General features: G+C 47.5%; 1 protein-coding gene across 2 annotated transcripts; it reads right to left on the bottom strand.

The window, feature by feature from the left end:
• Positions 1–7,258: 7,258 nt before the first annotated feature.
• On the bottom strand, positions 7,259–9,484 carry LOC135816740 (putative mediator of RNA polymerase II transcription subunit 26). Of its 2 annotated transcripts, none has more exons than XM_065329854.1 (2): positions 9,342–9,484; positions 7,259–9,220 (listed from the first exon to the last, which is right to left on the bottom strand). In XM_065329854.1, the coding sequence occupies exons 1-2, from the start codon at positions 9,397–9,399 to the stop codon at positions 8,028–8,030; spliced, it is 1,251 nt and encodes a 416-aa protein (XP_065185926.1). In that variant the 5' UTR covers positions 9,400–9,484; the 3' UTR covers positions 7,259–8,027. The 2 variants fall into 2 exon arrangements, with proteins under 2 accessions (XP_065185926.1, XP_065185927.1); XM_065329855.1 differs by having other exon boundaries at positions 7,259–9,236.
• Between the last annotated feature and the right edge of the window lie 12,401 nt (positions 9,485–21,885).

Below are 21,885 nucleotides of genomic sequence, written 5' to 3' on the forward strand. Positions count from 1 at the left end.
TGCCACCTGAATTGAACCAATTAAGGGACTGTAAATGAGCAAGGTGCTGGTCAAGAAAAATTGAATGTGCCAGGGTGCACTTGGAAGCATCAAGGTAATGTTGCAGAGTGGTAGTGGATGCAGCAGCATTTAAGTCTAGATTTGTGATATAACGATCAGTACGAAATATGATGCGCAGTATACGGCGATGGAGAACTTCTAATTTACCTTACCTGGGTTTTGTTAATGGTGGACCAGGCAGGGAAGCCGTACGTGAAGAGGGGAAGAATATATGATTTATAAAAATTAATCCGGCAATTTTGGGGCAAATGGGACAAGTGACTTGACATTATGCCGACAGATCGGCATACTTTGGACGACACATGATCAGCATGGTGAGACCAGGAGAGGGCGGAATCTATGACAATGCCAAGGTGTTTATGGTGGGGCGCTACAGTGATAGGGTGACCGGGATCATCAGGAAAGTGGAAGATGGGCACTGGATCTGTGGGAGGGGGAAAAAGGAGGAGCTCGGTTTTGGTCACATTTGGCTTAAGGTACCAAGTGCTCATCCAGTGAACAATGTCGTTGATACAGGTCTGAACTTTGGGGTACAGGGTGGCGTGAGATGGGAAGGAAGCAAGGACAGTGGTATCATCTGCAAACAAAGAAATATTGGGGATTGAATAGGAGAGGTCATTAACGTATGTGAGGAAGAACAGGGGACCTAAAATGGAGCCCTGGGGCACTCCGGATGTCACAGACTCGGGGTCAGATAAGGTTCCATTTAGTTCCCACCCTACCCGAAAGGATTGGGCAGCTTTTTAGGCTTCCCGCCAGATTCTTGTAGTTGTCTTGGAAACATCTATGTAAATGACTCATAGACTGTTTTGTATCTAGTCTGAAGAGGGCCTAAAACAGTACTGAAGTGCGTACAGTGATATCAATTTGTAACGTCTGGCTGAGAGAAAGCACATCTACTGTCTGGCTCTGCAATCAACACGAAAAAGCCAAACGACAAGCTATTGCAGACAAGCACACACTAGCCATTACAGTAAAATGCAGTGCTGCTCAGTTTTATTATTACTATCAATATTACGTTGTCTGATGATTGGTTCAGCCATGAAACTCTGAGTCACAACGGAATAAATTTGCCAAGGTTTTCATTGTGTGCCTTTGTGTACGCCGCTCTGCCTGAATCAGGCATTGAGCACTCTTGCAGAACCAAAGCATATTGCCTCTGTACTATCAATATTACGAACTTAGAAGTTGCGACTTCGGCGGTAATAGTCATGAAGTTGATTGTTCCAACTAGGAACACACGCTTCTTGCCGAACTTGAAACTTGACTGACTCACGACTGCCATCCGGAGCACACGAGGACCAAGTCGCACCTTCCACGCGGCAAACCTGCAAGAAAGCACCACTCCCTGCTCCCAAACACCTCGTGAAGTTCCAGGTAAACGTCTGTTTATCACAACTCCATGAGCGACTCTGACTCACGCTGCTACCTGGAGCTTCACGAGGTGTTTGACGCGCTGGAAACAAAGCGTCTCTGTAAGTTTGTATCCCTGGTGATGGTTTGGCCTGGAGAGCAGTATATAAGTGGTGCTTTTCAGGCACAATCTTCCTCAGCCTACTCAAGCTCAACTGATGAGGGGTGAATTCCCCGAAACACTGTGTATTGAGCAGGGAGTGGTGCTTTCTTGCAGGTTTGCCGCGTGGAAGGTGCGACTTGGTCCTCGTGTGCTCCGGATGGCAGTCGTGAGTCAGTCAAGTTTCAAGTTCGGCAAGAAGCGTGTGTTCCTAGTTGGAACAATCAACTTCATATCAATATTAGTTTGTTTTGTTTGTTATGATTTCTTGGTTTTCCACCCGGTTCAGTTATAATTTAAATTATTATTCGGTGCAGCTTTAGCGCTATGTGGTTTATGATTTTCTAGAAGCCGCACCGCTATAACAGCGCTCTTAGGACCGAAGGACTAGAAGCCGCACCGCTATAACAGCGCGCTTAGGACCGAAGGACTAGAAGCCGCACCGCTATACAACAGCGCGCTTAGGACGGAAGGACTAGAAGCCGCACCGCTATACAACAGCGCGCTTAGGACTGAAGGACTAGAGGCCGCACCGCTATAACAGCGCGCTTAGGACGGAAGGACTAGAAGCCGCACCGCTATACAACAGCGCGCTTAGGACCGAAGGACTAGAAGCCGCACCGCTATACAACAGCTACGGCGGTTTCTACGCATAAACACTGGGCGGTTGAGCTTTTTGTTCCTCGGTTATTCTCTAATTTTCTACTCCACTGTTCAATTCAATCAGTTTGAAACCTTTTTCATTACTTTCCTTGTCACATGTGGAGTCGGCTCGCGTAGTTTGCTTCCTTCTGGGCTCGTCCAGTCCGCCAATCCTTCATCCAGCTGGTTTCTTGCGCTGCGAATCGGCTATTATAGTCTTTGTTCCGTGCTTGGCACGTTTGAGCGTGCGGGCCCTGGGCCCTGTTTGAGCTGGCTTGCTGTGCTGTGCACACTTTGCGGTTTGGCCCTGTACTGCCTGGTTTGTGGCATAGTAATAATACTAATAGTATGGCACCAACCAGGCAGTACACTATGCACGAGTCAGGACAACGTGTCGCACCTCGCACCTGCGGCAGCGCCTACAGTCCGTTTCAAAAAGATTTGCAATCCTGGCGATCGCCCGCGGAGTTTGGCGTCTTACCGTAGGAGCACTCGAGCGCTGCCTGGAAAAACTCACTGTGAACTCGAAGAAATATTCCGCGCGAAAGCAGGAAAAATGACAACTCACTCACGTTGATACAGTCATGGTCTGTCGTCTGGTTTACAACAAACGAGTTCTTTCGGCCTCGTATCGATAATGGAGTCAGAGAGGACATGTCGAAACGAAAGTGTTGTAAATGTTGACGAGCGGCATGGGTCCCAATTCGTTTTGTGACCAAAATAATTTCTTTGAGCTGCGATGCAATTTACTCACCGTGTGACGAAAACGACATCGACACGGACTCATTCCCAAGGCCAAGGCCATGACTTGGCAAAGCTATCCGTGTGACTTCGACGACATTTTGAGAAAAGCAGACGCTTGTGAACGCTGATAGAAGACGGCGTTGACTGCTAAATTCAAATTGGCGATCTTGAAATACCAGAATAAATCTCAAAAAGCTACACCGCGATGACTTCCATATTCACTCACACCATTGCAGTGTTGTGGGTGTGTTCACATGGCGTGAGCCAGTCAAGTGTCAGTCAGTTGGGCAGGAAGCGCGGGCTCCAACGACAACAAGTCGTTTGGTGCAGCCATCTTCTTTGTCTTGTACATGTACCAGCTTGATCACCAAAACAATGAAGAAAAAAGTTGGACTTGAGGATAGGGTGGGATTTGAACTCACAACTTCATGGTCAGCAGACAGCATTCATAACCACAAGGCCAAAAAGGAAAGAATAAATCGTGGGTTTTGATAAAAAATCGATACTGGCTTCCTGGGCAAATTGTAAACCATGGGGAAAGGCCGGAAACCTGGCCGAAATTCTAACTCCTTAACGGCTGATCCAATTGTTCCGAAACCTTCACAGAACAATTTGCCGTGTCCTAACAAGCCATTCTATGTACTTTGTTGTCCAAATTTCCCTTATCTTCATACTTTTTAAGACCCAAACCTGATTGTAAATCTTTTTGAAACAGACTATAGACAGCTGGTCGTCTGGTTGACTCTCTAAACTGCTCTCGGAAGGGAGATGTATACAGGCTCATATTCCGATTGGTAGCCATGCAGCTAGCGAGTCCGATGTTATGTCGGATACAGTGTTTGCGAATCTCTTTCACCGTGGCAACTTACATCGTGCCATGGCGGGTTTATCCCAGGGTGGTGGTGGTAGACCTCTCAACAAGCCAAATGAAATCGAAGTACCCTCCACTGGTGCGACGGTTCTGGATGTACTTCGCGATAAGCACTCGACTCCTGTGGAGCCACCTGAAACCGTTTTGTTGGAGTTTTGTTGGAGAATGATGCAGCACCGGTCAATGACAGAGTATTTGAAGGTATTTCAGCAGCAGGCATTAAGCAGCAGGCATTAAGAGGGTGGCTGGCAGTATGAAGGGATCCGGTGGTCCGTCGAGCAGTATCATGAGTCAGTGAGTGAAGCGGATCTGGAGGAACAACCCCCTAGTTTTCTGTCTCACAGAAACATGGCTATCCGCAAGCCAGCCTCTCACAGTTCCTGGCTATGACTGTTACCGCAGGGACCGGCCAACACATCAAAACCGGCACAACAGGAATGATTTACGGGGCTACAGTGGGGTTGCTATTTTAGTCAGAACTGGAATATTTACTACGGTCGGTCACCGGACTGACCTACCCCTTCCCGATCTGAAGGCAACGTGGGTTGAACTTACCCTACCTTCCAACTCTCAGCTCACCAAACTCTATTTAGGATCGGTGTATAGGCCGCCATCATTGACACACCGCCAAACCGATAATTTCTTTACTCAATTTCAATCCATCTTGCAACGCTTATCTATGCCCGACTCCATGCTTCTCGTCTCTGGGGACTTCAACGCTCGTTGCTCGAAATGGTATGGATCGACCATAGATGCGGTTGGTCATCAACTGCTTTGTTTGCTTCAAATGCTCTCCCTATCACAGCTCGTTACCTTTCCCACACATTACTCTCAACACAGTGGTCATTCCAGTGCGTTAGACCTGGTTATAGCCAACAACATACTACGTCTTTCTAACCTCTCAACCGCCGCACCGCTGGGTACCTCCGACCACGACATTGTCCTCGCCAGACTCCAATTACAAGGTCAGCGTGACACACGACGTGTTGCTATCCCTGACGAACCAAGTCAGTTCAACTTTTCTTCCTTCGACACATCCCTCCGAGCCTGCGAAGAGTGATCCCTCGTTGGCCATTGCTTATCGACTATCGATTGGTTCAGCGAGCTCCAGATTCCTCTTTTTAACCCATCCCATTCAGTGGACTTACTCAACCAAACTGATGAACACAATATCGTCGTACGTTCCTATGCGCCGTATCCTACAGCCATCCAGTCGCCCACAACTTTCCCAATCTCCCTGGCTGACACCAGCCCTGCGAGCTCAGATCAAAAGCAAGCTTGATCATTCAGTCTGTAAAAACACATTCCCAACACCCGCAAATCAGGCCAGATACAAGACAGAGCGGAACAACACCCACAATCTCTCCCGCTCAGAGCACCGTGCTTACGCTAACTCCCTTACACTGTGCTCACAGGCCTCAACGCCAACATCACGGCCAACGCCACATACCTTTATCCGATCAGTACGTTCACCACCCAGCTAGCGACATTCCACAACGCAACTAACTGTTCAGGATGAAACGTTTACGTCACACTCTGACATTGCAGATGTTTTCAACAAACAGTTCGTAGTATTTGGCACCTCCAACAATCCAGAGTGGACTATCCCACCCATTGCTGACGCTGATAGCACCTCCTTCTTCACAGACATTAGAACAACTCCTACCAGCGTTGCTAAAATACATCGAACGCCTCAAGCTGCGCAAGGCAGCTGGCCTGGATGGTATTACAAACGAACTACGGTCCGTCAATCTGCGATCCATTGAGTTTAATTTTTAATCTGTCCTCCTTATCTGGTGTTTTTCCATCTGTCTGGAAACGCTCCGTTGTTGTCCCCATTTCCAAAATAAGGGCAGCAAATCCCATCCAACAGATTACCGTCGTATTTCCCTCCTTTCTGCAATATCGAAACTGTGTGAGCGCGTCATGTACGACCAGTTGTTTGCCCATGGAAACCCTCTACTATCTCCAGCCCAGTCTAGATTCCGCAAAGGAGATTCTAGCGAGTGGCAACTTGTACGCTTTACTCAGAACCTGTTGGAACGCAGACATCAGCACAACTTCAGCCTAGTTTGTTTCTTCGACCTAGCTAAGGACTTTGATACAGTGTGGCACCGTGGTTTGTTGGCCAAAGTCGCCACCTTTAGCATTGGTGGCGATGTTCTGTGGTGGCTCGAAAGCTACCTATCCTGCGGGGCCCAACAGGTCAGGGTGTCAGGTTCGCTGTCCCAACCGCTCGAAGTATGTTCAGCATCTGAACTCTCTCTGCCCATGGAGTGTAATTCTTTGCAGTCGGGAATTCGCTCAGTGGTTGAATGGATGCGTCTCTGGAAACTTCGACCTAATGCTGGAAAGACTGTCATATTGTGCATTCCAGCTCATCCGCGTTCTGATCTTTCCTACATCAAACCAGTACCTATTCCACTTCCCTGACGACCGGACGCCCATTCCAATTGATAGCCACCACGAACACTTTGGAGTTATCTTTGACTCAGGCATGAGTTGGTACCATCATCTAGAGTATCTTGAGGGGCCGGACAGTTTCGGCTGTCGGTGTTCCATACAGTCACATGAACCATTTAACACTGGTATGTCGTCGGGCTTTCTAAGCCTCCTATATCTTACCCATAATTGTATACTGTAGCATTGTGTGGTGCAGTGCTGAAGCAGGAATGCTTACGCGGCTTGAACTAATGCATCGCAGGATTTTGAGAGCGATATTTCGCTTGCCACTTGACACCCCATCAAACATTCTGTATTCCCGATGCTTAACATGTCCTTTACAAACCATAATTAACAGACTCTGCTGCAGATTTATCCATCAAATTAAACTGCTAAAAGCCCCAATGCATATTCAAAATGCGCTTTACTGGTTTAACTCCTCTTCGTCAAGTCGTAATAAACTAAGATTCCCTATTTCAAGAAATAACTCAATGAGTCGCTCGCCTGTTTTCATCAGCTATTGTCTCTGGGACTCGCTTCCCCAAAAACTGAAATCATGTGAAAACATTTCTGCCTTTGTTCGTGATCACTCGGACCATTTCCCGTAAACCTGATAATACAACTTGATTTGCAGCCCAATCTCTTCTCTTATTGTTGTAGTTCTGATTTGCACTTTTTTGGTTTTGTTCGTTTTTGCCATGGCTGGCTATAACCACCCTCACCTCCTCCTTGATTGGCCCTGGCCATGAGTGTGTGTGTAATAATAATAAAGTGCCGTTCCAATATATCGCATTCTACACGTACATTGAGCTGCGTAATTTGAGCTGCGTAATTGGTTCAGTTATCAAAGACATGAGAAGAGTTTCCAATAGCCCTGTGGATTAGGACAAGACAGTAAACCTTCTCGCTCCACATACACCGACATAACGACATGGATCCAGACAACAGAGGCAGAAGCGCACAGAGTGAGGGTAGTAGGCCGCAGCCAGGACAAGCACCACTTGGGACCGTCAGATTAATTTCTCTGGACCGAGCCAGCCGGGAAAAAACCCTCTGGCCGACGGACGCACGAATGAGGGAAAAAACCGGGTGCATAACCCCAAGTGGCAACATAGCAGCATAAAAACAGACACAACATGTCCACAGCTAAGAAAGAAATGGAAGAAGATGAGCAGACATGAAGGGTGGGAGGGTTAGGACACTGATGAGACACAAAAAAACTGACTGAAGGAGTCAGGCAAAAAGAACAGCAACAAAAAGAGAAAACATCAGATTCCATATTCGCAAGAAAAATAATTTTGTTGCGCGAGAAATCATTTCTCGCCTCGATCACTCCCGCTCGGCCGGCGAGAAATATAACGTCATTTTGTACAAGGCACACGTCAATGCCACCATGATGGATGTAGGTTCACGTTCTTGCCAAGCAAGGGACATAGCAAAAAGCTACATGGACAGATTAAAGTTATAATACTCAATCTGCAAAGTTATAATATATACACTACGTCAGGGTTAGTGCAAGAAAGTCGTCAGCACGTAAGACACACAGTCTGATTGGTCACACAGACTCCATTAATACAGTGGATATGGCAAGGTACAGTACTGGCATAATACTACTCAATGATACGCAATACCCTGGAGCTGCTCCATCACTGCATGGACTAGTCAGACGGCACTCTACAACACCATCTTCCTAGGACTTCCTACTAGTAGTACGTACACCTGCGGAGGTAGGCGCGTGTCAACTTGCCTAGGATACTATAGTAGCACATATGTTGGCTGCAGCTGCTGCCGCCGTACATTTGCCGTGGATGAGTCAGCCATCGGTGTATGGGACAGTGTCACGGCGGTGGTGGTGGTGGTACCCATCGATGCAGCAGTTCCATTTGAGGATCTGTCAGACACTGCACTACTAACCGGCGCAGTGGTTGTGGCGGAGAACTGTCCAGCTGCCATTGGTGCTGGAAGTGATTCACAGCTCAGCAAGCTTGGCAGTAAAGGGTTGTCAACAAAACCGGGACCGTCTCTGTGCTGCATACCAGATGAGGCGCTTGATTCTCGGCGCTGGTGAGTCTTCATGTTCGATGGTAATGATCCACCACTCGCTTGACGCGTCCCGTCGTGATTGATGGGAACTTGCACGCTGTCACCCGGCAGGAACGGCAGTAAAAAGTAATTCAGATAATCATCTAAGCTGAGGGCATTGAACATTTGGTCCTGCTCCGTGACAAAGTTGGCCCAGCCAGCTGTGGCAGCATGGTGTCCTCCAACACCACTTAACATGTTGGACTGCTGTTGCTGCTGCTGCTGCTGTAGCTGATGGTGACGCTGCCGAAGATAGTGAAGCCGGTGTTGCGGGCTAGTGGTGGCATCGGCCTCAGCACTGTTCGAAAACGCCATGCTGGTAGCAGTTGAGCTCACTCTTACCATGTTGTTCTGTAGCTGCTGATGGTGAAGCTGCTGCTGCGGCTGCTGCTGTAGCTGCTGAGGGTGAAGCTGTTGCTGCGGATGCTGCTGTAGCTGCTGTGGGTGAAGCTGTTGCTGCGGCTGCTGCTGTAGCTGCTGAGGGTGAAGCTGTTGCTGCTGCTGCTGCTGCTGTAGCTGCTCATGGTGAAGCTGCTGCTGTGGCTGCTGATAGAGAAGCTGCTGCTGCGGGCTAGTGGTGGCATCAGCCTTAGCACTGTTCGAAACCGCCATGCTGGTAGCAGTTGAGCTCACTCCTAACATGTCGTACTGTAGCTGATGATGGTGAAGCTGCTGCTGTAGCTGCTGAGGGTGAAACTGCTGCTGTAGCTGCTGATGGTGAAGCTGCTGCTGCTGCTGTGGCTGCTGATAGTGAAGCCGCTGCTGCGGGCTAGTGGTGGCATCAGCCTTAGCACTGTTCGAGAAAGCCATGCTGGTAGCAGTTGAGCTCACTGCTAGGTGATAATCAGCCATAAACCGTTGCGAGCCTGGAGGGGGAGCAACCTTCGGCAAAACAAACTTGTTTTCAGATGTTTGCGCCACAATAACAGTTACCGCACCGAACTATTCGCTAATACGATACTGACGATATTAATCTACTTTATTTACCTCTGCACCGCTTAGTATATCCACACAGCGAACCTCCCAGTGGCCAGAGCGATAGCATACAGTGGAAGAATGGGCAAGAAATGCAAGAAAACCAAACGACAAGCTACGGCACTAGCAGACACCAGCGGTGTACTCCCAATTTGTCTCGTAATTTATAGACACGAAACTGGCGCGTTGAACCATTTGCACAGGGTTATATTCGTAAGTAACACGTATTAGTTAGAGGTATTTAGTGAAGGCCTGCACCATGCTGATGGCGTGCGTTGGCGTGCTGCACTGACAGAGAGAGTCATTCAGCAGCCATTAGAACAGCAATCAAGTGCCATCAATACACCTGTGACCTGGGCAACATCCAGTCAGTTGCAGTCGCACAAAGCACAACCACCCACAAAGTAGAACAAAATGGCGGCTACTACCATTATTTTCGTGTTGGGGGTTAGACAAGGGGAAGTAGCCACGTAGGGGCGGGAGCCTGCCTTTCGGCACCGGGAGCTCCAGCCTGCTCGACTTGACTCTACTGAGTGCAGATGACCCACACCTTGATCTGGTGGGCTGCGTCGTGGGGATTTTGCAGTTGCAGTCAGATGTGCGCGCGGGTTCGAGTGTGCACGTGAACCTCGAAGCCTCGCTGTTTTTAGAACACGGAGGCTCCACTTGCTCTACAGCCATAATGTTGTGTAACATGTTAGCCTCGCGTTGAAGAAAAACGTGAGTTTTACTTTATTGAAGCCATTCCAACTGTTTACAAACCATGCAGCTGCTCCATGAAATCCAGTCACACCACTCATGTTTGCGGTTTGCACCATCTTGCAGCCTGAAGCTCGCGGCCTTGGTTTCGTTCGCAGGTCTAGGGCTATCATCAGTTCAGCCTAACAATAACTAACTTCTACTACGTTCTTGACTGGTCCCTCAAAAAGAGGGAGGCAAAAAAAGGTTCAGATCAGGCCATCCAGAATTAATTCGTTGTTTCGGGTCACCCGACCGACCGTCTTTTTTCACGCGACCGCACAATGTTTTTTTTTATAGTGCATGCAAATGTACATGACTAGACTATGTACTAACATGTACACACGCACACGTGCCTAATAATAGCTAGCACTTAGCAGTCCAGACATCGACTTCAGAAGCAGCCAAATAAAATAACAGGATGAAGCGCTTGATGACGATGTTTTCTTCCGATCCGCAATCGGTCCAGAAACAGCATCAGCTCCGCCATCGCGTTGCTCTTTGACAGACGTTTTCAAGGTGAGAGCTGCTCCTCAGACTCGTTTGCCAGCGAGGCCAAGGTCTGGTCCTGGAGGGGACAGCGAGGCCAAGGTCTGGTCCTGGAGGGGACTTACTTGGATCTGATGGGACAATGACTGCGCTGGATCGTCTACAGTCATGATTTGATCGACTGGCTTGATGGACAAAAGCTATTCGATATGCACACTGTATATGTATGCACATACATGGCAGTAACCAAAATAAAAAATAAAATAAAAATAAACCCGACCGGGATGAGTGAAGTGACCCGAAACAACGAATTAATTCTAGGTGGCCTCATGACAAAGTATTCCCCGGCACGCAGCTATGTAACCATACTAAGAACAGCTCATTCAAGGTTCATATTATCAGTCATTCCATGCATGTACTGCTTGCACTACAAAATATCCTTGCCACATGTTGTCGAGTACATAATCATTGGAAACTGCACAAGACGGCGCCATGTACAAAATGCCACAACGTGTGGGCGGCGACCAACGCGTGTCACATCAACAGAGTTGTTCTCGAACATTATACTCATCACATAGCCCGACTGGTATACAGTCAGGTAGGCGCGTCACATTCCGTCGCGAGACATTTCGAGGTGGTCAATTCATCGAATAACATTTCGCGACTGTGCTGTTTCGCAGCTTGATTTTTTTCGCCGAATAGCACATTCGGCGAGTACATTTCGACGAAGTTATATTTTCACCGCCGACTCAATCATGGACGCTTATCCCGATTTTACTGGCCTAACCTTGCGAGGAAAACCCAAACTAGTCAATGATGGGGGCCTACGTGCAAGACAAGAGAGGAAGAAACGAGACTGTTTACTGGAGCTGCGAAAGAGAGATGAGCTGTCCTGCAGATGAGGCTGCATGAAGACAAAAATAGCCGCGATGACTCAGTCGGTACTCTTCCCACCAGATCGTCCCAGGGTCACTGGGAAAAGGCCGAGCTGTGGTGAGCTCACCATCTTCCGTAGCTCTGCAGCGAACAGAGCGTAGCGTAGAGGCATTCCCAATCATTATTAACTGTTTCAAGGTATTTTTGATATTCTGAAGGCCGGCAGAACATTTTCACTATGTATTTTGGCACCAGGTGTGTAAGAGACAAGAATACGGCGAAATGCTCTGTAGTCGAAAACCCTCTCCCAATAGGTAATCGCCTAAACAGCAATTCGGCGAAGTGTGCCTGTCGAGAATTGTCCAAGCATCGACGCCATTTTCGAAAATTTGATGAGCTACGTGTATAGTTGAAGAGCGGGTAACCCTATTGCAGTTCCTGTGTTCCACAATTCCTTCTACAAGTAAAACAAGACAGCTTGATCTGGGAACTGGCTTATGAAGTCATCCTTGTGCACTAAAATGAGTTGCAGAGGAAAGCTGTCACACACACAGCAACCAAGTATGCCATAAGCTGTAATTCTATAGATGACGACGTAGTTATCAGGGGATATCAACACAATCTTGTCGCAAGCACGGAGGTCGTGCCGCATTCGCACAAGCCGCGGAAAACACTCTTGAGCGCATCTCCACGCCTTGGCTTTCGGCTGCAAGTTCTTCTGCACAGACTACATAAGGATCCGTACCGTGAAGCGTTCCGTAGCCACAGAGGAGCGCATCGATACGAATGCAAGGCTAGCCCGGTAGCTTGGCAAGCTTCGTGCAGAAGCTGGCCAGCAAGAGCATGAAATTGCGCAAGCCGCATCACAAGCCCAGCTTGGCGCTCGGTCCAGTAGTGCGGCGACATGTGATGGATTCAGTGTCCAGCGGGCATTGGTTGTGGATGATTGTGTGCCGGACAGCACCAGGCGGATTCTGGAGCTTGGGCCGAGCTTTGTTCCTTCGACAGGCAAGTTTTCGGATCGTGAGCGTTCGGAGGTGATTACGTCTGTGGAGCGGATGGCCTACACGTTGCTCGAGCAGCAAGCCTAGCCTCAAGAGGTGGAGGTTCCAGACAACGAGACTGTTTCTGACACGGTGGGCGACAGAAAACTCTGGAAGCTCAAGCAGCGTGGGTTTAAACAACCACCGAAAATGTGTGACGTTGAAGAAAGGAAGCATGCGAATTTCAAGGACGATGTCCTCGCTGCCTACACCAAACACAAGCCACCGACCTCTAATATGACCAAGGAGGAACGAGAGGAGCTGGCCAAACTCCGCAAGGACACAAGTACAGTCATCAAACCGTCAGACAAAAGTAAGATGTTGGTCGCACTGAAACAAGCGCTCTACCTGGAGAAGGCAGACACATTGCTATCAGATAGCGCTATGTACGAAAGGGTTGACCTCACAATAACCGAGTTCGAGACACGGGTGAAAGCTGTCCTTGGGGACAAATGCAAGAACATGGATTCAAAGCTGCTGAAGTCGATTCTCCCCAATGATACAAGATTCCCCGAGTTCTATAGTCTCCCAAAGAATCATAAACAGAACCTACCCCTACGACCCGTCGTGTCAGCATGTGATAGTCCTGTCACGGGCATATCAATCGTACAAGAACGCATTCTAAACCAGTTGCTAGACTTCGTCCCAGCACACCTCAGTAATACGAATGAAGCCCTTGATGACATAGGTAGGTACATTTGCCGTGGATGAGTCAGCCATCCGTTAATGGGACAGTGTCACGGTGGTGGTGGTGGTGGTAGCCATCGATGCAGCATTCCCATTTGAAGATCTTGCAGACACTGCACTACAAACCGGCGCAGTGGTTGTGGCGGAGAATTGTCCAGCTGCCATTGGTGCTGGAAGTGATTCACAGCTCAGCAAGCTTGGCAGTAAAGGGTTGTCAACAGAACCGGGACCGTCTCTGTGCTGCATACCAGATGCGGCGCTTATTCTTGACGCTGGTGAGTCTTCATGTGGCGACGCCTTTCATCGGATCGGGGAAACCTTTTCGGGCACTGTGTGCATTTATAGGACTTCACACCGGTATGGGTTCTCATGTGGGGTTTTCGATGATCCAACCTTAAAAAACATTGCATGCAAAGTAGACTTTGAAAATGCCTTTCGCCTGTATGAGTCCTGGTGTGCCTGGTCAGGTCGTCACGTCGTGCGAAGCCTCTATTGCAGCCTTCATGACCACAACTATGTGGCCGGTCCTTCGATGGTAATGATCCACCACTCGCTTGACGCGTCCCGTCGACGCGTCGTGATTGATGGGAACTTGCATGCTGTCACCCGGCAGAAACGGCAGTACAAAGTAATTCAGATAATCATCTAAGCTGAGGGCATTGAACATTTGGTCCTGCTCCGTGACAAAGTTGGCCCAGCCAGCTGTGGCAGCATGGTGTCCGCCAACACCACCTAACATGTCGTACTGCTGTTGCTGCTGCTGCTGCTGCTGTAACTGATGGTGACGCTGCCGAAGATAGTGAAGCTGGTGTTGCGGGCTAGTGGTGGCATCGGCCTCGGCACTGTTCGAAAACGCCATGGCCTTAGCAGTTGAGCTCACTCCTAACATGTTGTTCTGTAGCTGCTGAGGGTGAAGCTGTTGCTGCGGATGCTGCTGTAGCTGCTGATCGTGAAGCTGTTGCTGCGGCTGCTGCTGTAGCTGCTGTGGGTGAAGCTGTTGCTGCGGCTGCTGCTGTAGCTGCTGAGGGTGAAGCTGTTGCTGCTGCTGCTGCTGCTATTGTAGCTGCTGATGGTGAAGCTGCTGCTGTGGCTGCTGATAGAGAAGCTGCTGCTGCGGGCTAGTGGTGGCATCAGCCTTAGCACTGTTCGAAACCGCCATGCTGGTAGCAGTTGAGCTCACTCCTAACATGTCGTACTGTAGCTGCTGATGGTAAAGCTGCTGCTGTAGCTGCTGCAGCTGCTGATGGTGAAGCTGCTGCTGCTGCTGTAGCTGCTGATAGTGAAGCCGCTGCTGCGGGCTAGTGGTGGCATCAGCCTTAGCACTGTTCGAAAACGCCATACTGGTAGTAGTTGAGCTCACTGCCAGTTGATAATCAGCCATAAACCGTTGCGAGCCTGGAGCCAGTGGAGGGGGAGCAACCTTCGGCAAAACAAACTTGTTTTCAGATGTTTGCGCCACAATACCAGTTACTGTTGTTGTTGTTATTGTATACTTTATTTATCGTATACAATAACAACAACAACAACAACAGTAATTGTTATTGTGGCGCAAACTTTACTGCACCGAACTATTCGCTAATACGATACTGACGATATTAATCTACTGTATTTACCTCTGCACCGCTTAGTATATCCACACAGCGAACCTCCCAGTGGCCAGAGCGATAGCATACAGTGGAAGAATGGACAAGAAATGCAAGAAAACCAAACGACAAGCTACTGCACTAGCAGACACCAGCCGTGCACTCCCAAACCGTCTCGTAATTTATAGACACGAAACTGGCGCGTTGAACCATTTGCACAGGGTTATATTCGTAAGTAACACGTATTAGTTAGAGATATTTAGTGAAGGCCTGCACCATGCTGATGGCGTGCGTTGGCGAGCTGCACTGACAGAGAGAGTCATTCAGCAGCCATTAGAACAGCAATCAAGTGCCATCAATACACCTGGGCAACATCCAGTCAGTTTCAGTCGCACAAAGCACAACCACCCACAAAATAGAACAAAATGGCGGCTACTACCATTATTTTCGTGTTGGGGGTTAGACAAGTAAAGGGGAAGTAGCCACCTAGGGGCGGGAGCCTGCCTTTCGCCGGGAGTTCTAGCCTGCTCGACTTGACTCTACTGAGTGTAGATGACCCACACCTTGATCTGGCGGGCTGCGTCGGCGGGATTTTGCAGTTGCAGTCAGATGTGCGCGCGGGTTCGAGTGTGCACGTGAGCCTCAAAGCCTTTTTTTTAGAACACGGAGGCTCCACGTACACTGCATCCATAACAATGTTATGTTAGCCTCGCGTTGAAGAAAAACGTGAGTTTTACTTAACCTTTATTGAAGCCATTCCAACTGTTTACAAACCATGCTGCTCCATGAAATCCAGTCCCACCACTCATGTTTGCGGTTTGCACCATCTTGCAGCCTGAAGCTCGCGGCCTTGGTTTCGTTCGCAGGTCTAGGGCTATCATCAGTTCAGCCTAACAATAACTAACTTTTACTACTACGTAACGTCGTTCTTGACTGATCCCTCCAAAAGGGGAGCGAAAACATAGGTTCAGATCATGACAAAGTATTCCCCGGCACGCTGCTATGTAACCATACTAAGAACAGCTCAGTCAATTATCAGTCATTCCATGCATGCACTGCTCGCACTACAAAATATCCTAGCCACATGTTGTCGAGCACATAATCATTGGAAACTGCACAAGACGGCGCCATGTACAAAAATGCCACAACGTGTGGGCCGGCAGCCAACGCGTGTCACATCAACAGAGTTGTTCTCGAACATTATACTCATCACATAGTCCGACTGCTATCCAGTCAGGTAGGCGCGTGACATTTCGTCGCGAGACATTTCGAGGTGGTCAATTCATCGAATAACATTTCGCGACTGTGCTGTTTCGCAGCTTGATTTTTTCGCGGAATAGCACATTCGGCGAGTACATTTCGACGAAGTAACGTTAGTTATATCTTCACCGCCGACTCAATCATGGACGCTTATCCCGATTTTACTGGCCTAACCTTGCGAGGAAAACCCAAACTAGTCAATGATGGGGGCCTACGTGCAAGACAAGAGAGGAAGAAACGAGATTGTTTACTGGAGCTGCGAAAGAGAGATGAGCTGTCCTGCAGAGGCTGCATGAAGACAAAAAAAGGCGGGATGACTCAGTCGGGAGTCTTCCCACCAGATCGTCCCGGGGTCACAGGGAAAAGGGCGAGCTGTGGTGAGCTTACCATCTTCCGTAGCTCTGCAGTGAACAGAGCGCAGAGCCCGAAGTGCATACGACAATGTTCCGCCAATTCCAGCTACATATACATGTACATGTCATTAATTACTTGGGGCACTGCACTGGTGCTACTGGACATGTACATGACTGTACCTGAAAATGCACGGCGTAGATGCATTCCTAATCATAATCATTATTAACTGTTTCAAGGTATTTTTGATATTCTGAAGGCCAGCAGAACATTTTCACTATGTATTTTGGCACCAGGTGTGTAAGAGACAAGAATACGGCGAAATGCTCTGTAGTCCAAAAACCCTCTCCCAATAGGTGATCGGCTAAACAGCAATACGGCGAAGTTGGTTGGTTGGTATATTTTATTTTACTTCGCCAGAATGAACAGGCATTGCTGCCTTCTTGCCTGGACAAGTGGATTGTCCAAGCTCTCTCAAAAAGACGAAGAAAGAAAAGAAATATTACATGAGAGTGTGCAGCATGCAATCTTATACGAGAAAATTCCATGAGAGTGTGACGCATACATGATGAGAGAGGAGAGATAGATAGAGATAGAGAGAGAGAGAGAGAGAGAGAGAGAGAGAGAGAGAGAGAGAGAGAGAGAGAGAGAGAAAGAGAGAGATAGAGAGAAACTGTCTTACAAAATCACCAACAACAACAGCAACGGCAACAACAACAGCAACAACGACAGCGACAACACCACCAACAACAACATACCAACAACAACAGCAACGGCAACAACACAGCAGCAACAACAACAGTAGAGGGAGAGAAAGAGAGAGAGAGACAGGGAGACAGAGAGAGACAGAGAGAAAGAGGAGAGAGTCGGCTTTACTACCTGGATAAGGGAATTGTACAAGCTGTCACAAAATGACCAACAGCAACAGCAACAACAACGACAGCAGCAGCAGCAACATCAACAACAACAACAACAACAACAACAACAACAACAACAACAACAACAACAACAACAACAACAACAACAACAACAACAACAACAACAACAACAACAACAACAACAACAACAACAACAACAACAACAACAGGAACAACAACAACAACAACAACAACAACAACAACAACAACAACAACAACAACAACAACAATAATTGTGCCTGTCGAGAATTGTCCAAGCATCGACGCGGGTTTCGACCAGTCGACGGCGATGAAATGTCATTCGCCGAAATTCGCCTTTAGCTCTAGTTTACAACCGCTGGTGCCTACATCATGTATGCTACAGTTTTCGCAGAGACCGAAATGTATCACGAGAAAAAGTAAACTAAATGTATATACAAACAGTTCTGCCCGCAGATAGAGTATGCTAAAATTAGTGACCATTTCATGATACTGGACCCATGCACTTGTACATTTCTCTATCATACACACAAATTGGATAGCTTCTATCGTTCGTAAATTTGATGAGCTACGTGTAGATGAAGAGCGAGTAACCTGTTGCTCATTAGGATTTTGGCAAATTCTATCCTTCGCTTTCATATAACTGGGCCAGGAACCCGTTTGAACTTGCGAAGTAAAATAAAATCAATCAATCAATCAATCAACCCTATTGCAGTTCCTGTGTTGCACAATTCCTTCTACAAGTAAAACAGCACAACTTGATCTGGGAACTGGCTTATGAAGTCATCCTTGTGCACTAAAATGAGTTGCAGAGGAAAGCTGTCACAGCAACCAAGTATGCCATTAGCTGTAATTCTGTAGATGACGACGTAGTTATCAGAGGATATCAACACAATCCTGTCGCAAGCACGGAGGTCGTGCCGCATTCGCACAAGCCAGAGAGGAAAACACTCTTGAGCGCATCTCCACGCCTTGGCTTTCGGCTGCAAGTTCTTCTGCACAGACAGCAATTCCTTGCATATGGATATCCGAGCACCCTGCCGAACGATAAACTGATGGTTGGCCGATCTTCATTCACAGAGAAGAGAAGACTCCATACACGTTGTCTCCTTTGCATCAGGAGAGGTAGAAAAGACTTGTAAGTTTCTTTATCAGTCCGGGCTAAAGCCACCAGCTCCACTAAATCGAGATATTCCACAATGTGCATAAACACATGAAAAGCATGATCACGCAGAAACGTGAGAGGCAATACTGGTTCTGGTTACGGTCGGCGAAAAACGCCCGCAAACGTTTTAGCGCCATTATCAATCCAAATTACGGTTGTTTTCTTTTCAAAGCTACGAGAGCCGCTGTCCAGAAAGGTCGTTTTGAAATACGCAAAGAGGTATCTGGTTTAAAAAGTACTGAAGTGCGTACAGTGATATTAATTCTTGTGGTCTGGCTGAGAGAAAGCACATCTACTGGAAGACTGTGCAATCAACACGAAAAAGCCAAACGACAAGCTATTGCAGACATGCACGCACTAGCGGTGTAATAATTATTATACATGTACATGTAGTCAAACTGCTTTCATAGCTGACCAGCACTGCGCGTACATGTACTTGATTGACGCGACTAGATTTTTTGCGATTAGATTGCACTGAGCCATTTTACACTACATTACATTATTTTTACATTTTTACAGCCATTTTATGACGTTAGACTGTAGTACTAGACTGTTTTCACAGCCATTTTTGCTCTCTCGACTGTTTTCACAGCCATTTTTGCTCGTTTTTCTTCCGGTGCTGTTGAGGTTGCACTCGTACTAATTATTGTGTTTATTTTGCCCATAAAAGAGGCTTGGTGGCGTTGATGGAGAAAAAAAAAGAATGCACTGAGCAGCACTGTTAATAATTATACATGTACGGGTCTATGGTAAGATTATTACCCGCCATTTTTTGCACTGAAGCAAAATGCAGAGCTAGTTATGTGGCATCCTTCGCTCAATGTCAATAGCACTTAGTATAACCACGCACCAATAAACTATCAACACTTCAGTCTACAAATAACTTCTACTACGTCTTTGACTGATCCCTCAAATGTATGTATGTATGTGTGTGCCGTGTGTATGTATGTATGTATGTACATGTATAACCCATAACGATTCTGGTCGTAGCGGCGCCATGTGTGTCATAAGGCAGCAGCATCAAATGAACAGAAACTAACTACACTGATAGACAAGCTGCCTATCTATCACGATCAGCAGCAACGAGAGACAGAGACGTGTAAGATTCATTAGTCCAGTCTTTTATGTTGGCGAACCAATTGTAAAGGGGGCGACCACGGAGTCTTGATCCAGGCATCATTACATCCAAGTGTTAGGCCCACAAGTTCATGCACTATTCATTTGGCCTGGGTAGCTACTTGCGCGCCCATGTTTGCCATAGCTACCCAGGCCCTTTACAGTCAACTTTGCGAATAGCGACACTCGGCGGGGCATCAGAAAAGTGTCCCTATTCGCGAAGTGTCCTTATATCCGAAGTCCCATTTGAATGTATGTGAACCCATATTTTGTATAGTATGACATGCATATCGAAATGAAGCTCTTTTCATGCTCTACGTCAATTTGTACTTTATTTTCTTAAAACAAACAAACAATTGAAAGGAACAATAAAGTCAATATCCAAGGGAAATAAATTGAAAAATTAACCTTTTGGAGCCACCTACAGGAATATGTTCATGTACATGTATGAAGATTAATGTGCAATCATGTACAACATACAATGTACATGTAGGTGTGCTGATCATTCCAACTATTTTGAAGAAATGAAAAAAGAAAAAGCCCCCCCCCCCCCCTGGCTGTATCTTCTTGTACATGTATGTGTGCCTTATCCATCGCCACGGGTTCTGGTACTTCTGCATAACACTTGACAGGTACTTGAAATAGCTGTCAAAAAGCCAGAAAGTCGTTATTCAAGCAGTGAATATGACCTCGGGGCACTAAAATCATGTCGCTATTCGCGAATTGTCGTTATTCAGATAGTCGTTATATCCGAAGTTAAATGTATAGTCAGATGGGACTTTGCTCTGGGCATGGAAATGCTGTCGTTATTCGCGAATTGTCGTTATATCCGAAGTCGTTATTAGCGAAGTTGACTGTATATTGCGTTGCTTCTCTCTCGACTCTCTCTCGAATGATTGAAGACCTTACATCAAACTCGAATCGCTCCGTCGGCTGTTGTGAAGCTTCCAACTTTGAGAGATAGTGGGAGTTGCTATCTTGATGCCTTGTTACATGTCCAAACGACTTCAACTTGATGCGTTTAGCAGTTGAATGAAGGCTTGTGAATGAGCCAATAGCATTCTTGACTTCCTGCAGTACTGACTCATTTGTGCGGTGATGATAGAATTTGATGCCAAGCTGCTTACGCAGATACCTGAGCGCAAAAACTCTAATTAGATTGAGCCTAGATTGTGCGATGGTCCATGCCTGGCAGCCATAGAGTTCAGTAGCAAGAACAATAACAGTTACCAAGCGTATTATTTTTTAAGGGATATAGTTCGGCAAGTCAAGAACGTCTTCAGCCCTCGAAGCTTTGATGTTGCCATCGCCAATCCTTTCTTGACTGATCCTTCAAATAGGGGAAGCCAAACCAGCATGCTATGATGGCAGTCGTGAGTCAGTCAAGTGAGAATTCAAGTCGGCAGGAAAACCGCTCACTCACATGTAGGGTGCAACACACTCTTCCGCAACTTGGAAAGCCGGCTAAAATTGCAGGATCATCCCTTCTTGTAAAGTAGGTCGATATTAACTGGAAGGTGCGTCTACAAAGACCGTAGACTGCACTCATCCAGAAATGACAAAGCCCCGGATCGCCTACGCAAATAAGAGGCCCGGCAACCGCGGAAACAGGTGACGAACCACCTGACCAAAACGAAAGAGATCTTGCATCTTAATGAATCATGTCCAATGAATATTGCAAGCCAGAATAATGCATGACAATCAAGGCGACCAAATTCTTTGAAGCCCGGAGACTTTCGCGTCCACACAGGCCATTGGTACTGAAGACCAATGGTGTGAATGCACCTCTCTCAACATCCACTACACGCTGCACATATGGTCTCTTCTTCTGGCTTTCATTCCTAGACATCTGTGGAAGAAGTTGCCAACCAATTGGATCGGCTACAAGTCATGCAGAATCGGGCGGCAAGGGCGGTTTTCGGACTCTCGCATCACACCTCCGCGCGTACCCTCCTGCTGCAATTGGACACCTACAGAGTATCCGAGATATTCAGGCAGACGTTCATCGTTCTGGTCTGGAGGTCTCGGAATGGGCACGCAAGTTCTGATCTGCAAGCCCTCCTAGTTCCTTCGTCAGCTGGCCCGACTAGGTTGCACTCCACCATGGGTCTGCGCCAACCGCCAGTTTCCACCAGGTTCGGCAAGGGTTGCCTCGCGTTCCGGGGCGCCCAGCTGTGGAACACCTTACCCAGCGATATACGTGCCATCTCCACGCTCCGCCAGTTCCGCGCCAGCATGATCCCGCACACCCTTAGTACCTAGAGTACCAAACGTCCTGTTTGATGATCAGCTGGCTTAGTTTTTCTCCACCTCTATCCTAAATACATCAGTCCCCAATTTCATTTATTACTG

Source organism: Sycon ciliatum, chromosome 5, assembly GCF_964019385.1.
Source record: "Sycon ciliatum chromosome 5, ocSycCili1.1, whole genome shotgun sequence".
Classification (NCBI taxonomy): Eukaryota; Metazoa; Porifera; class Calcarea; order Leucosolenida; family Sycettidae; genus Sycon; species Sycon ciliatum.

Coding starts and splice junctions, on each gene's coding strand:
- LOC135816740 (XM_065329854.1), bottom strand. CDS start 9,399: ATGCTATCGCTCTGGCCACTGGGAGGTTCGCTGTGTGGATATACTAAG. Junction 9,221..9,341: donor ATATACTAAGCGGTGCAGAG/GTAAATAAAGTA, acceptor CTCCCCCTCCAG/GCTCGCAACGGTTTATGGCT.